Source organism: Achroia grisella, unplaced genomic scaffold, assembly GCF_030625045.1.
Source record: "Achroia grisella isolate CSIRO2021 unplaced genomic scaffold, CSIRO_AGI_Agris_v1 utg918, whole genome shotgun sequence".
NCBI lineage: Eukaryota > Metazoa > Arthropoda > Insecta > Lepidoptera > Pyralidae > Achroia > Achroia grisella.
This window is the reverse complement of record NW_026713067.1, coordinates 789,835-808,686: the sequence shown is the minus strand read 5'-3', so window position 1 is coordinate 808,686 and position 18,852 is coordinate 789,835. Positions and strand designations below refer to the sequence as shown.

The 18,852-nt window shown below is 31.8% G+C and overlaps 1 protein-coding gene across 1 annotated transcript in view; it reads right to left on the bottom strand.

The window, feature by feature from the left end:
* The window catches only part of LOC131853916 (E3 ubiquitin-protein ligase goliath-like), a 68,461-nt gene that overhangs the window by 21,549 nt on the left and 28,060 nt on the right, over window positions 1–18,852 (bottom strand). Inside the window, exon 2 of the mRNA XM_059205006.1 lies at window positions 12,092–12,806. Coding sequence (XP_059060989.1) covers window positions 12,092–12,289 — 198 coding nt within the window. The 5' untranslated portion in view covers window positions 12,290–12,806. The remainder of the gene's footprint in view (window positions 1–12,091; window positions 12,807–18,852) is intronic.

Below are 18,852 nucleotides of genomic sequence, written 5' to 3'. Positions count from 1 at the left end.
CTACCGTTGGTTTATAATACAGACCAATCAGTATGCAACTCCTGTCGGCCGCTGTGATCGCAATGACAATCAGTGCGGCTCATACGAATCCCTTCCGCTTCCTTCACGAAACATCAGCTCAAATAGGTTTAGTGCACTATGGACCCAATTATATTTAGATTTAAAGCATCTACAGACGACCCTAAAATCGGTAATAATATCAGCAGTATAATAGATGTCATTACTGTTATATTATTTCGTGTTGCCACACGACAAATATTTAAGAGAAGTATAAAATCTAGTACAGTCAAAGTTAATATGGAGAAGAAGTGCAATAAACAATTAATACTATTTTATATCAATGTTTAAAAATATATAAAAGTAATAAAAAAACCATTATACAGACTAACATGCGTTTGACACAGAGATATTAGAATCTTAATAATTTCAACCTTAAATTATAAACGATATAAGGTCGAAAGGCGAGTATGTACCATCACTAGTTATCATTGTTTTCCGTCAACCTATACACGACGCGATATCAGGATCTTAGGAGCTTCCCACCACAACACTGATATAGCCATTGATTTTAGGGCTGTGTGGGGAAGATTTTATGATTTAATCTACTGTATTCCAGCCACGAAATGATCGGATAAGGCGCCAGGGGTGGTAGGCACTAGACACATGTCGTATTTTTTTATACGAACAGTAAACATGTTACTGACCCATCTGACGGAAATATGGTAAACAGAGTGGTAAACACGCCGCACTATATATGTAGGTTCATAATAAGTTTACTATGAAATATTCGCTAAATTAAATTAAAATTCAGACAGCTGAAAACAAATGTTATCATAATTGATTGGCTCACAGTTCAGACGTATTGACTGATAACTTATTCTATTTATGTAACTTTTTTAATCTGTATTCTGTACGCATATCTTTATCCCTTAAGCTTATAATTCTGTGGCCATTCAAGTAGCTACATTTATATACAGCTACATATACAGGGACCTATTATAGAATCATAATACTACAAAAAATAAAGGTGTTATGAAACTAAGATACTAATACTATAAGATACTATAAGGTACTAGTTATACCCGCGACTTCGTCTGCTTTTTTGTGATAGAAAAACCGATGTGACTAATATTGATGACCGTGATACCATCTATTTTCAAGTCAAATTTTATTTCAGACGTTTAGTTGTAAAAATGTACCAAACGGACAGCCAGATAGACATACGCACTTTCGCATTTAAACCGTTTAATAGTAATAAAAAAGGAATCAAAACAGGAGTAAACACTATTGATTTAAAAAAGTATTATCAATATTATTCCACTTTGGGATATCGCTAGCTGACTCAGAATAATAAATGCGAAATCGATTGAATAAAAAATATAATGGAATTCAGATATTCCATTTTATGAAGACGGTTGAAAATTTCAAATATGGATAGACAAAAGCGTCGGTTGGTGATAGCCAGCATGAAGCAACCATCCGTAACACACGCAGCTGACTAGGGCACGGCACGCTCCAGTCACCTCGTAACCACGGCCTATGAGTGGTAAAACACATCATGTAACTATAGACCGAAATGGCGGAATGGCAAGTTGTGACCGACCTAGTCAAATATCGGTAACATAACAAATTGGAAATACAAAGTCAAGCTTCTGGAATTGAAGAAATATTCTATACATATACTATTACGCATATCTAAGGACTTGAAAAGAAAGAAATGTCAATTCAAATTGTTTTATGTCTACGGCTACGGATAGGTAATTATTTTGTGTGTACATCACGCAGCACGATATCGCCGCAAAAATAAAAAATATAATCTAATGATTTCCTTACAAATATTAGTATTTCGAATATGTGTTAATAAGTATATAATCAAAACAAAATATATACTTGTCCTGTCTATTATGATATAAAATGTTCTGTTTATTACACGTGACTTGTCCCATCCGTTCATCCCTCACTGATGACCTGACAGCGTACATCACATCAACAGATAAATCTATATTCTATCCATCGATAAAGATAATATTCTATACTCTTTGTTCTTCAATCTAAAAGTATTGTGTTTACACTAATAGATATAACACCGTGTAACTATTTAAAAAACATTTAGATATTACATTTTCTACCAATTATAGGATTAGTCATCGGTAACTAGTGATTAATAAGTGCTGTTGTCATTACAGACAGACAGGTTTACAATGCTCGACACTTTCTAAAATAAAAACGTATAACTTTAAATAAAAACGGCTCGGTCTATGACTACTCCAATACAACAACATTTTTATGTTGCTATAATGACAAAAAGGTATGAAAAGAAAAACTATATATATGCTTTTAAAAATATGAATCAAATAGTAAACAACCTATTTACATAACCAATAACCTCATATTTGGATTGTGTAATCATAAACATAACATGTAGAATCAATAACAATAGTTATACATTATGGATGCACGACACGGACGCATAAACTCTGGACGTCTGAATAATATATAAGTGCATGTTTATAATACGTATAATAAAAATGAAACAATGAGGAAACTATGATTATATTAATAATACGAGCTCTGTGTTTATTTTTATTAGTGAAAAGGTAGAAAATTAAAAATACAACTATACGTTTCATATTTTAATGTATAAATCTATAGTACATATGTCAACTTGAACTTGAGAAACTATTTTCGTGTTAGTCAATTAATTCAAGAATACTTGAAGTAAGTCATAAATAGGAATACAATCTTGTATTTGCTGAACTTAGTCTATATTTAGTCATTCGTGTGGGAATACCTAAGCCGTAAGGGGGGCTTAGGTATTCCCACACGAATGTCTAAATATACAATAATATAGGCACATGTAACTGTATGTATATATAAAATTTCCTTAGCTGACATAGAAAAAGGCATAACCACCTCATTTCTCAAAAGTACTATGATATCATGACTTTCATGTCCACATAAACAACAGCACATTATAGTAAGAGCTGTGATATTTATTGCCTGCTCGATGGACTATCATAAAACACTTAGATTAGAATGATGGGAAATGATTAGAAATTATTAGAATAGAAATAGAAGTCATTAGGTATTTACCCGGAAAGTATGTATTGTCATAGAATTCATAATACTAATCACATGATTAAGTTAATAGTTATGTGCAAATAGAAAACAGTCGAGTAATGTCTTTATTATTTATGTAGTTTAAATGATAATTAGCATCCGGTTATATTGTTATGAACTATCTGGTTTAAATACACTATAACTGCGGGTGTGTCTATAACTTGAGCATTCCAGCTTACTATAGGTACAGTAATATTTTATTAGCCGCATAGTTATGTAATGGTCCTACAAAACGCAGCAATAAGTTGCACCATTCATACATATGATAGCCAGCTATCACGCAATTCGTTTTATATAATAGCTAACTATATCCCGCAGTGTTGCTTAAAATACAAACGATGTTACTCGCTTGTAATTTAGCTATAAGTGTATTGTATAATAATTAAAAAAATCGGGCTTATACTTTATTGAATAAACACAATAAAATATAAGAAACAAATTTAAATCATTGTTGTCATTACCTAGTTTGCCACTCTTGTCGAGTTAGGCAACAAAGACCATCCAGCAGAGCAAGAGAGTTCAAAATACTTGAAACACACACACACCACAAGATCAAAGCGGTACGTGGTAATAATCCACCTAAGAACAGACTAATCGCAGTTATATAGTATGATGAAGAAAAAATATAAAAATATGCACCATACAACAATTAAAAGGAGGATATGCATATGTATATCTTGGACGGTTAATGATTGTAATGACAGAGGAAAGTTTCATACAACTCTCATCTATTGTAATAGTCTACATTAGTCTTGTACATACTCTACATGAACTCTAAATGAGTCTTGTATGTGTAGTATAATATATGACAGCTATCTCGTTTAAATAGCAAATCGCTAACACTAACCCACATTCGCATAATGAATGGCAAACAGCCAGAGAGCTTGTCGAATCAATTCTATAAAGCCAACGTACTCGACCATTAAAAATAACTTTTTTCCTAAATCACACAAGAACACTATGAAGGGAATGACCGAGCGATTTTTTTAACAATTGTTTTTTATTCTTGTATGGTGACTGAGTGATTTGTTTGAAACGAATTCATTAATACATCGCATTAGATCAAACCATGATTTATTTAAACATGTTAAAAAATACGATAGGAAGTTGTTAATCTCGTCTACACATGATTTTGTGAATATATATGTATATGTATGTCACTTGTTACACAGCTATACCTCAAAAGTGTGTTTTACATTCTGACACACTTTTATTTATTATATATATATATATATATACATATATATATATAATAATAAATTTGATACAGAATATACATACTTCTTTCTATAAACAACACTTGTTTTTATTTTAATTTTTTTCTAGTTTTCAATGTCTAAATATAGTTTTTGGATAACTAAGCTACCCCCGACCCGGCTTCAGACGGGTGTACATGTATTATACATATAAACATTCGCCTTGAATAATTCTGTCTATTACTAAAAATTGCATGAAAATCCGTTGCGTAGTAAAGATCTAAGCGAACAGACAACGGAAGCGATTTTATTTTATAATGTACATATAAACATTAGTTTAAAAACTATTTTAATAACTAACATTATTTTAAGAACTTCAAGAAATTCATATGTTCTTGGTTTAATACACCTCAATAATATAATTATTAACAATGTATTGAACATATAACGTCTAGACGCTCAGATGGTCATAGATGAGATTTATCTATTTGGCTAATAGGTACTCCAAAACTAATAACTGATAAAAATATGACGTATATAATAAAACTTCCGTGATTGCATTGTAAATAGATAATATACTTAATAAAAATAGTTTAGCATTATGTAAAGTCCTAATGAAATGAAATGTAAGACACACAGAAAAGACTCAATTGTAAACCAACGGCGCTGCCCTCTAGCATGAAATAATAAAATTGAAAAAATCGATCAAATATTTATAGACACACAAACATACAAGAATTCACATGTTGCTTTCTTATAATATCAGTATAAATGAAGGAGAAACCGACATAGAAATCACAAGGTTAATCACGTTAATAATGTCCAAAACAAACCAAATTATACCTTTGTATTCCGAATCAAAGCTAATCACAGAAGTCTTTATTTAGATTTGTTATTTACTGCATTTTCTGGATATTCTACATTTTCGTCCCAGATATTATTTTGTTAAGACAAAAGAATATCTGGGATATATTAAATAATAAGTTATTTATAGCATATTTTTACCGAAAATGTTCGAATGAAACAATGGACGTATTTTTTATTATTATAATATTACAGAAGTTATGATAAAAAAAAAACCGTTGTAAAGTATGGGGACATCGGCTTTAGGGTTATCTTAAGATGCCATTTAACCAACTTATTGTCTTATGATTAAGGTGTTGAGTTATCGACCTTTTAAACATTCAACAGACGACCTCCATGGCGCTGTAGTAGGTATGTTGTTTAGCGTAGAGGTTCCGGGTTCGATATGCTTAGTCTGGTTAATGTAGTAATGGAATTTCTCTAAAAATGCTCGTGTTTGTATGTTCAAGCTTGTGGCTCCACAGATTTTCATCATTTAATTTTAGGAGAAGGAAAAGGATGAAAATTTACCTAACCTAGATAAATGTACCTATTGAGAGACTAAATTTTTTATATGGGTTGGTCAATGGAATGATGTGCCCGCCTGCGCTAACAGTTTTATGCTGACGGGGCACCAGTGGAGAACGATAGGATGAGGTCAGGTCAGTTAGCCCACTGTGACAAATTCACTAGGTATTTCTCAAGATGGTTTCCAAAAGGAACCGCGTGGAGGCCAATCTGACATTTTGCTAGCAATAGGGTCATCAATACACATTACTAACAAATACCTTGCCCTACCTACCCCGTAGGACATGATATTAAAGAAGGAGTACATTTACTTATACTTACTCACTCTAAATGTACACGCCCACGAAGTTGTAGGGACAATAGTAATCTATAAAAACATACGTATATATAAAACCACATATCTGTATGTATGTCGTCATGTTGTATGTTCTAGCTCTGAGATAAGACAATATTACAATATCGTAGTACTCGTACCTCGGTGTTAACTATTGTTTACCTTGTCTATTCTATTATGTGGTCATAGATAATCGTCTTGTGCAACAGACTGCCTGACTTAACTTATGTTGCGTTCCGATTGTCATTACGTCAAACTAAACCACAGAATATATAATGTACTGACTAAAATAGGCTACTGATTATATTAGAACTGGATTTCACGACATACAGTTAGAGTGGGTGTAATAAAAAAAGCAGGTACTACTGGTACAGTTGGCCATTATTTATTCAATGTCGAACGCGACGTAATATGTACCTAATACACTTCTATCAATAAATATTTTTTTGACTCTCAATTCTGTCAATGAAATTACAATACAATAAACCGCGTATTTGTCTGTGTATCTACTCACACTATGACAAATCACTTATTGGAATATTTCGCCCAAAACAAAATACATATGTTGCTGTTGTGACATATCTCTAGGCTAGTATTCCATTTTATGAAGAGAAAAGATTTTATTTTTATTTGAGATCTCTAAAATAAATGAACCCGAGATAAATCGCAAGTAGATTTTGCACAAAGTCGACTGAATGGGTATCTCTATCTCATACTAATTTCAGCTGTTTCGGTTGAAGGTATAACATCTTAGTCCTTCCGAATGGCTACGTGCTACGTGTCACAAGTCACATACCTAATGTTTGTGATGTTCAATGTTACGATTACCACTTTTCTTTATTTGTGCTTTTGGGCAATTGTCAGGTGCTAAGTACATATAACACTGCGACCTGCATACATAGATCTATTGTGCTTGCCCTTTTTCAAAGTTCGCTACCTCGACCGTTCAGGGACAAGAATTTATTATCCTTAGGAGTGATGGTTTTTATCTCCGCAGGATAGGATGCATGAGTGGGCTACAACCACATACTACTTACCATCAGGTGAACATGAGAAATTTGCCATTCCAATTACTAAAAAATATATAAAATAGCAGTAATAACATATTTCTAATAATTCTCATGTTAATCTGGTAATGGAATACTGATATCCTCTAATTAAATCCTTACATATAAATAAGTGAATGATTAAGGCCAAACATAGGCAAGTCGCGAACGTGTTATATGTAATAAGTACGTAGGTACAACGCAATTTACGTGCAGTGACAAAGGACTATTTTTTATCATCACATGCTGCAATAGGTATCTACTGATTAAACAGGCTCTGTAGCGCTATTGAATAACAACCACATTTTTTTTTTAATAATACTATTTTTAGTGATTTAATTCAGAGAGTATTATTTGTATGAATCTGCCACTAAAAGGTTCTCATCAGGTGATGTTACAGAATCAAAATGTGAACATATTCACTAATTTCTGTTCGACCGTTTAATGGCGAAAAGTTTTACATTTATTATTAAGTATCGTCTCGCCCAGACTTCGTAAGAGTGCATTACAAGTCTTTGAGTTTCACGGCTTTTCTGTACTATAATATGCATTTGTTATAATATATAAACCTTTCTCTTGAATAACTCTATCTATTGCTGTAAAATGCATAAAAATTCGTTGCGTAGTTTAAAAGATCTAAGCGAACAGACAGCTGCGGCGATTTTGTTATATACTATGTAAAGATATTAACTACAATAAATTATCATATAAATTAATTTCTATCCTGCTATACACACAAAATTGACAATTTCATCTAATTATAAATAAACTTGTCATAGTACAAATTTCAGTATAACTATCTACGTTTGAACACATAATATCTTACTTAGAGTCGGCATAGAAAAATATTACCGCATTACTATATTACTACCTATTATTTACTGTAATGAATACTCGTGTTTTAAATTAGTTAACATAATGGCTTGCTTCGCTGTATTTGTATAGATACTCAGTATATTATATTAGATAACTATATTGGAAAAATACATTCAACACATCTATACCAATTCATACCTACTGATATGCTTATATTATAAATAAGTCAGTCTCTTCGTTGATCTTTCCACGACATATGAACTGATTCTTATTATTCATGATTCGCTTTCTTTCACTGACGGCCGCCTTATCTCCTATGGTAGCGGGTTCGATTCCTCGCACGGTACAAACATCCATGAGTATGATTGTTTGTATTGATCTGAGTTACTATATATATTACGTATATATTTACAAAAAAATGTATCTAAGTGTTTATATTAGTTGTCTAGTAGCCATAACACAAGCTCCGCTAAGCTTGGAACTAGATGGCGCTGTGAGAATTCTCCTGTGTTATTATAATTGAAAGTTGGTGTGGGGATAGAATGTGTCATGATTACGAATATTTTATCTCGAAAAATTATCTGAATGGTAGTAAAATAGGGGATGAAATGTTGTGCAGATAAAGTCGATTCGACTAGTATGTCTATAATATTTGAACTAACTATGACGTCATTTTGATATTTTTTTTTCTTCTAATCATTCAAACTTCTTCTAATTATAATAATAACATTATATAATATATAACATTTTCATATTTCTATTACAATTTAACAAAGACCTTTCCGTTGTACAGATGACTAAAGCAGTTACCAAGTTTTATCGTCTACCGCGACTTCAAACAATTGAGAGGTCAGACTTTATCTCATGATTCACTCAACCGATTCTGATAAAAACATAGCACTTTATGTTAGGTAATAAATGCCTACACATTTATAAAATATCGACAATATTTAAGCATTTTCTCAACACGCAGAAACAAATACACAAGCATATTTAAAATTGTAAAAGTTAATTTTTTTTCATAAATTGTCGTCGATAATGTCAACCAGAATTAAATATATACAGACATATGCACATATACATAAATATTTAATAAATATATAGAAAATGACAAAAATATTAGATAAAAGCATCATTATAGCATATTTCTCTAATATCTTTTTGTCTTAACCCTAACGCTTATTAAAGTACACTCAGTGTTTATCCATAGATAAATTGAATATGTATATAAAAATTGCAATCACAATCCCTTAGGGGACTGCAATATCGGATGACTCGCCAGCCCCAGACTACTCAATAAAAATTAATTATGTCCCTACTACAGAAGGGGATACTGAGTCTCATATCAATTATAAAGCTTATTGTTTACAGAAGAAGAGTCCGTAATTTTAATACGAGTACGTAGTAAATGCAGTCGTATGTATTAAGAGTTAAAAACTTTTGTACCTTGTCACAATAAAACTTATAAAAGTAATATTTAAACATTGCTTGAAATTGCCAATAACGTCACTATGACAATATACAAAATATTTGCATACATTAGTTACATGAATTTAAATATCACGACTTCACCTGTTCTATATAATATAAAGTTACCATGTCCAAAAATAATCTGAATTTCATCGAGCTCATTAAAGCCATTTTAAAAACAACTTACGACGGATACATGTAGTACTTTAATTAAAAATTTTTGAAATCAACAAAGATAATTTTGTATGCAAAGATCTCGTTAGGACTTTATTACTGTAGTTTATTGACAATCCGCTTATGTAGTATTTTACGAAACAGAGGCCAAGACAAGAAATTATTTGCACAAAAAACAACCAACTATAAACAGGAGTAAAATTTAAACAGGAATAAATTTTATCGGTTGCAATATAATCAAAACACGGAATCGAAAACGAAGTCTTTTTGAAATTGAACTGTATTTTAATAAACTTACATTAAAAGGCTTTTCTGAAGAAAATTGTAAAGTGGAGTTGTCAGGTTATTCCAAATGCGATAGAATTTTTCTTACTTTATAAAATTAACCAGTTGAACAGTAGTACAATAATAGACATAGGCTATAAAAATTGCAAACAACACCCGGGTACCAACAGCCAGTCTCTCAAATAAAGACTATTTTGTCTGAATAAGTTATGTACTTGGAACGCAATTCTATTTCTATTAAAGTACTCGATTATCTTTCACAAACGAATGCCTTTCACTATAGGGCGATTTTGTAACTCACGACCTACATAAAAGCCAGTTTTGATGTAGTGGCCCTTCGCTGGACTGTGAAGATACAGCATAATGATATTGAAGTAATGTTACGAAATGAAGATCACGCTGTATTTACTTTGTCGTAGACATATTCTTAAATAAGTATTATTCTTACTATGTAACAGCTATTAATAATGTCGACATGTTTGCAATATTACGTATGTACATTTTATTACCAATACAAATTATGTTTTGCCAAATAATAAAATAATGTTTCCTTTTTTTCTTCTTATTTCTTTAGAGTTTTTGTACACTTTAGTGTAATATCACAAACCCAACGTACCTATACCGCGCCTAAATAACAAAACAATCAACTAAAATTAATGTGATACCATCCAGAGTCAACTCGTAAACACGGCCAGTACAACCTAATCAAACGCTGAGAGTGGTAAACTTTTATTTACTATACAATTACTCGTGTTAAGGCCCGATTTATTAATAATGTAATACCAGCCAGTACAGTAACTTAGCTGAATCCTAAAGTTGGCTGTGCCAGTATTCCGTGGGATAACGGCTCGCCGTCGACAGGGAATACATCCTCAACCCTGGGACCTAAGTGGTCTGGGATAGTGTGGTTTCTGAGGAGCTTCTTCCCGTGTATACTAAGATTATGGATAGAAATCCTGCCAAGGTTTTATCTATAGGCCACAGTATAGGGTTTTCAAGAAGAGTGCATAAAAGTTTCTCAAGGGTCGGCAAATCGCAGGTGACACCCCTGGTTTTTCAGGCGTCCGTAAGCAGAGATGGATTGTATGCTTGTTAGGCACATTGATTGAAATAAAGAGTACAATCCATGTTAAATTCGTACTGTATAACTCATTCTACAACTGGGATGTGATGTAACCATTGAATGAATAAATTATATTTACTTCTTCGTTATCCACTGAATATCTACATCACTTTGCCACCATTATAGTTAAGAAATATAATAAAAAAAATTAAGAACATGTAAAGTTTATACCGAAATTAATAATTAAAATTCCTACCTTCTAAAATTAAATAAAATTTAAACTTACTACATATTAGTAACGACGTAATCAAAACGTACAGTTTTTGAAATTTGCGTCTGCCTGCGTGTCTACGTTTATTAGTCTATCACGACACGGCAGGATCAATTACATTATTTGATTTGCATTTACAGGCTGGTTAAAATAATAGCATAAAATATTTCTGCAAGTTACGAAAAACAGTTATACGATTTCAAAGTTGCTACAATAGAGACTTGTATCTTATTTCGAATATAAATGAGGGTCCCATCTATGATCGTGTGTAAATTAAATTTTATTTACGGCCCGTTCAGTGCAACGAAGAGTTTCAGTTTCAGTAGTAAATTACTTATTTGATAAGTTATAACTGTAAATTCGTTCATAAAATGAGCACGTAAATTGAGATTACAATCGAACGATAGTAAAGAAAGGTTGATAACAGACTGATTGAATTTGTATTTATATAGATATATAATTGAATAATAAAGTTGTTATATATTCATAAAATAACCATTTATGCATGAAAATATTTAATAATAAATATTGTAAGAAATTAAATGAAAAGAAAATCCTGTTTCGGCGAAGCCTACAATGAGTTAAAGTTAGGTGTCAAAATAATTTGTCCCATTTTATAGAATCTATATAGGGATGTAAAACATTAGTGATGTACTCCGTTATCGCCAAACTTTATGTTGTCAATTCTATCCTGTTAGAATATTCACTAACTTAGATATACAGAATATACTTTTATATGCATTATACAGAAAAGAAAAAAAATACACTGAAACATATATCAATACATTTGTACAACACTTACTGTTAGTGCATACAACACTTTGTCTAGAAAGCAGGTATGAATAAGGTACTTGATTATTTTATAATACAATTAATATTTATTAAATAATAAATAAATTATTGTATGTAAATAAAACAAGTACATCTTAATTATAAATAACTTACCTCAGATATCTCTGTGTATATCCCACGACGCTCGTGTTCATACGTCACATTAATGTTCGCGATTGTAAAAGTGTCGATTCGATCCTCGGCCGGACCGTAACGGACCGACTCCAGCTCGCTTCCTGGTGCATGGCATCCAACAAAAGCGGTAAACCAGCCCAACGCGGCCAGGCTACACCACAATTCTTCGGACCGCATCTTTCGGACCCACTCACAAATTTAATTACAGCACTACGAATTCACAATGTAGCTATTCTCGTTCTGTTTACACCAGCGACTAATAGTCAAATGTTTCTAAACATCAAGCCGAGCGTTATCGGCACAACATTTAACACGTCTTTCTACCGCAGAAGCGCGAGCACTGAACGACGTCTATTCAAAATCAGCACAACTTATCAACTGTTATCGGTTAACGCGTTTTCGCAACGGATTCAGTCGAGATATGCGATAATTTGACGTTATCAATACTTTACAAGTATTTGTTTAGTTGCCTCCGTGTGCGCCTCGGAGCGATTAAAATAAAATATGTCGAAGTTCTCATTCGGAACATGTCAATATTCTTTGTGTAAGGTGGACTGTTAATTCGCGCAGGTTTTCGTCATGATATAGCCGATGCCGGCTCCCGCATTTTCTGTCTTCGTTTGTGCTCTACAATATTTGGCTTGTAGTCGACCGCCGCCCCATAACCGTCCAGGAACTTGGTTGCAGCGGGCAACTGAAACAATGGAAGAGTGACGTCAGTATTGCAAACAGATATATTCTTAGTCACGTAGGCAATTTATGTTATGGCCGGTTACTTCGTACGTTTAAAGACGCGGCCAGTTATATTCAAACATCGTTTGTATAATGATGATTATAACGATCATATTCAATTAGTAAATTTATATTTTTTAATTAATATTAACAGAATAGTGTGAATGTGCTGTGTAATTGCGTGCTATATTCCATCTTAAATATCGATAAGAAACATGTTGATAGAGCAGTCTAGTACCATGTTTACTGACAAGCAGAACGTACCTAAATAAACACGATGATAATACCTATAAATAACACAATGTAGGCAATGGGTGAATGACCATTGATTTATATGAAATTTATATTCCATAATTTTCTATATGGAGGATTTTACAAAACAGAATGGCAGTGCGATGACCATTAAATAGAAAATAAATATGCAAATTAATTTATTTTTAGTATGCATTCTGTACCTAAGTTGGAATCGCATATTTAGTGAGGCACCTGCATGAGGCGTAGTTTTATGAAATAAATATATAGATATAATATCGCCGATAAAGAATAGTCATTGGGCAATCGATTCTAAATCTAATAACATTGTTACAAGACAACGATTTGATGTTCATGATGTTGTTCATATATGTACATGTAATAGTTTCTACTTGACATAAGGTAGGTCTTTCTTATTTTCTTTTCCATTTACATTAAAAAATTACAAACTCGATAAAGGCTATACGAATGTTATCGCTGTAGTGAGGCCTAATATATAAGGAAATCGTTGAACAGTAATAAAACATTCAATGCCTTGTGTAACGAGCTAGGTAACGGAAATTGGGTTGCAATAAAAATTTATATTAGAAAAATCTCAGATGGCGACGCGTCGTAACAATTTTCCTCGCCCGCGATGTTTATTCACTAAAATGTAAACAAAAAATATTTGGTATAAATCAAAATGTCCGTTAGCGGGTGTAAAATCAATCATAAGGGCATGTTGTTTATTACTAAAAAGAATTTTCGTGATGATGAATATTGTTTTCGTCTACCTTGCTGGTATACCAGTGGAATAAAAGTGGATGAAGTTAGGCATGTTATACGATAATGAATTCGCCATTTTTATCAAGATGGTTACAAAATGTTTCGTATATCGTTTATTTTAGATTTAGATTCAACAGCTAAACTTCATCTCGAAATAGACTTTGAAAATTGCTGTAATAGTAATAATTACATCAATTATATGATTTAAAAATAATATAATTGATGTAATTATGACTATTCTCATAGTGACGTCACGTATACGTTAAACCCGGGAAGAATTCCAGTCACTTCTGGTTATTACATTTAAAATATTGTAGCAATGTTATTTACACTTCCTACATGTTACATAATCTTATCTCAATCATAAGACTTTTGTATTTGCAGTAGATTTAAATTAAATAATAGTTGATAAACGAGACCTTGTTTAAAAAACATCAAATAGTGTTTTTGTCGTTTGCGTCAATAATAAATATTATTTGTGACTAGTGTGTACATTACAGAGTTTATACACGACTAAATTGTTCCAAATTGGTTCATATCTATAATTCTACATACGTAGGTACTAAATAATAGTAAAACATTGTATAACACCCGTATTCGGCATATGAGGGTAACCAATCGCCAGAATAACGCATCCTTTATACATATGTAGTGTAAAGGATCATTCTGGCAGTTGGTTAAGTGTAAGTTTACACTTTAATGAAAACGTGCTCAGGTTAATACAGAATAATTTTGTGGTGTCGCCATGTCGTATTGTTTTTTTAACAAAAAGAGGGAGATTATAAATTTTATTATCTGTGTGTGTCTGTTGCATGGTAGCTCCTAAACAAATGGAGCGATTATGACGCTTCTTTTTTAAGCTGAGATGGTTGTTAAAAATGTTTTTTACCTATATATTAAGATATTTTTATTTGGGACTTTAAAGAGTTTAATATTTTTTTGTAACTATGTAAACATTGGATTAAGAGTCGTAGACACTGACAATTGTGTCTAACAATCGATTTACTTTTATTAGTGGGCACAAGGACTTATGTATTCATTGTACACACTCAAAAACATTGACACAAGAATGAATTATATGAATTCATTATCAGAAATTGAATATTTCGACATAAATTGCAGAAAACAATTACGATTCGTAATTGGTACAGAAACAATGCGGTAATCAGAAAAAGATTTAATAATAATTAACAACAGAACATTTACTAACATAAATCGTGACAAAACTAATATAAGAGTAGACTAAAATAGGAATAAAAGATGACGACTAAACAGAAACTTATTATCGATCCAGATATCGCTTAACACAATAATACATCCTTATCGAGTTTGAAAATTGTGATAATAGCAATCTGATCACCTCTCCGGACTCGATAAAGAAACTGGCATATCATAGAAATACTAGCATCTTCCCGCAACTTCTATCATTATTCATCATATATAAACGGCAGCCTTTATCTTTATCCATCATAATTGCTATAAAGTCGTCGAATTTGTTTATGCTACTTTAGCGTGAAAACTACGGATAAAGTTACTTTTACTTTCTATAAGCAAAGAAAATAAATAAGGCAGGCATACATTGGACGCGGTCGCGACCATGACTGAGCTAGACCTGTCCTTGTGGCGCCACTGGCATTGGCCCGCGGTACTAATGATGTAGTTATGTCAAACAACAAACAACTCAAATATATCGATGATTGTCATAGAAAATAAACCTATAAGTATGTCAGTTTTGAAAGGAAAAACATATACTGGTAATTTTCTCATACACTGTGCAGTTGTGTGTTGAGTGTCTATAACTGGCCCGGCATCGAATTCGAGCTGACGATTGTAACTTTGCGAGGATTTTATATATTAACAATATATAAACTAAGTCACTCTGTGATAATTTACTTTTCAAACAGTGAAAGAATTTCTCAAATCTGTTTACTAGTTCCAAAGTTTTTCGTGTAACAAAATCTTCACCATGGAGTGGTGGTAAACCATTTGATTCTAATTATAACTACACAGCAATGTAAATATGTAAGATGAAAAAAATTATATTCTGGATATTTGTTAGTTATCAGTTATCTTAACTAACCCATTTAATAATAGCAAACATTTGTCTAAATTTTTGTTAACGAACAATGATTAAACAAACATCGATAACTCTCACTATTCAGGCCATATTTGGCCACCTCTAAAGCTAAGAATTCCGAACAGGGTAGCATCGCGTGACTTGCACTTTATGAGGGTAGGCATAAAGCTATTATAGTATCGAGGTTGTTTGATGAACTTGGACCCTAATCTACCGCCGGCCCTGACGAGAAAGTGTATATCACCTTGAATCGCGCAGTTTGGGGGTCATTTTGTACATCAATAAGAAGTAAGAAATTAATTCAATATAACAAGCGACTTCCTGTTCCGGATACCTGCCATCAGTTTTTTATATCTTTTAAGATCAGAAAACAATTTTTAGGGGGTAGGTTTATTAACAAAATTAATTATTTCAAAATAAGACATGACGTTAAATAATAGTTGTCAACATCAAATATAATAATAATAAAATTGCTGTCGATTCAGTAACAGTTCGTATGTTTCTCAGCTTTTAAACCACGCAACAGATATTTTGCCCATATTATATATTATTATTATATACATAATTAAACCCAGGAGAAGTTGGAACAAGCTAGTATTATTAATAATATAAAACACAAAAATATTATTTTTGTCCATATCAATAAAGATAAATTCTAGGAATATTTATCCAATAGAAAATGTAAGATACTTATAGAGTTAGCTATAATAGTCATAAACTTGTCAGCTTGATTCAGCATTTGTTTTAGCCCCATATTCAATAGCATAGCGTGTTGTGTCTAGACTCTAGAATAAGTACCGATTAAGCAGTTTACAATGTCATTCAACCTGCTACAATTTATCAATTAATATAATTAAAATAATATTTTCTTACATCATATTTATAGTACCAATGAAATAAAATTTAAAAGATAAATAATATAAATCCCTTAAGTAAGCAAAGTGTTTGGCATCAAATCGATAAAAAAAGAAAAAATAAATTTTGCATATCAAGAGTGCCAAAACATCTTTCTACATAAAGGATTTATATAATTTTGTTTAATTCCGCTACTATTAGCAAGTGTGAGATCACAAATATTCAGTGCGGAAATTTGACTACCAAAACGACCTTCTCTAAGGGTGATCAAATTCGGACCGTAATTGAGTCTACACCCATATTGCGTGTTTCGCCTCTGAACTCATTGAATAGAGTTCAGATACAGCTTGAAAGCCTAGTAGTGTTGACTGTTCGGCGACCAAATCGCGATCTCATAATAATTGTAGAGGACTTAATCAAAAAAAATATAAGTCCATAAAGTAGCAATATTTTTTGGCATGTACTTATTAATAAGTAAATTAATAAAATTTCACTTAAAGCAATCTTCTCTGGATACAATTATGGTAAACTCCTAATTAATTCACCACAATATGAACTAATCAATTTAGTGTCAATCAACTTCGTGTCCTTTCATCAACTCAATACTTTGCACAAACAAAATTAATATTATTTCGTCTGATGCCATTATAAACGAAATAAATTATAATTATAATTAATAAAATATATGTCCTAATAGTATTTAGGTATTCGACTTGAGTCTTGAGACTTGATGAGAGACAGTTTTTTCGTCATTTATTTCGTCGCAAGTGTACATAGAGTTTATATTGAATTACCCGTTATAATCACAGAGTATAAGTATACACATCTATATGGCTGACAAAAAGTGCCTTATCTCAAGAAGCTATGAGATGAATAAATACTGACGTAAGGCACACGATGTGTATTAGTAATAAATTCCTCATATTTAAGTTGACTGATCTGGAACTTTGATAAAATATGAGTAATTACTTAAACTTCAGAAGAACAATGAGAAAGTGCTCAGCTTATCTTGTACAATGATTTAAAGAGCCTACGAAATTGTTTTTTTTTAGAGATAATGATAAGTATGTAGATAAAGAAATCAGATAGTAGAAAATCAATATCAATAGCCTACAGCTATTTAGATCTCTTAAGTTGAATTTCTTAGGAGATCTAAATAGCTGTTCTTTTATCAATGCCAAAATATTAACAAAATGCTTAAAATTTTGGCATTTTTTTGAAGCTGTATGTATAATACCTACCTCTATAAAACTCCTTAATATAAAACTCTATTAAATTACGATTTTATTAATCTTCTTTTTTACTTATTAATTGTACTTATTTTAGACTTTGTTATTTATCAGTTTACACTATTTATTTATTAAGATTGTATTAATATCTTACAATTAAAGCATTATTTAAAAAGAAAACTATATATTTATTAACAAATAATTCTGCTCGTCAAATGTCCATAAACTGTTACAACTTCAGACCATCAAAAAGTCATCAGAATTGTTGATTGTCCCCATGGTTTCTACCATCAGTCATTTAAAACGAGATAACTTCCTGATGGTTTAGTTTTTGCCACAACCAATCAACCTGCGAAATGGAGCGAGGCACTGTTAATTGAGTATTTTTTATTCGTAGTGGTAGCTAAACATTTGAGTTCCGTATATTTCGTTACGTAACACGGTATAGTACATCTCCAATTCTCCGGAGATATAACTAATATTTTGGCATATTGTCGGTTTACGGGACTACGTAAATTGTAATGTAATTAACAGTTTAGTGACTCTACTACAAAATCATTATAAAAATATAATTTTGTCTCTATAATTATAATTAACGACGTGTATACAGTATTTGAATCAATTGTATTGATTTTATAAATGGTGACCACTGAAAAGCGCTTAGATAGCTTACTTTACTTACTGCTACACAAAGGAACAGTGTCGATACTGCGAAGTAGCAGTTTAACAGCTGTTTGCTTTCTTAATGTTTATTGGCATAATTTTTTACATTGATACACGTGTTTTTCTATGTTTGTTTTTTTTTTATCTTCGTTTCGGACAGAACTGAT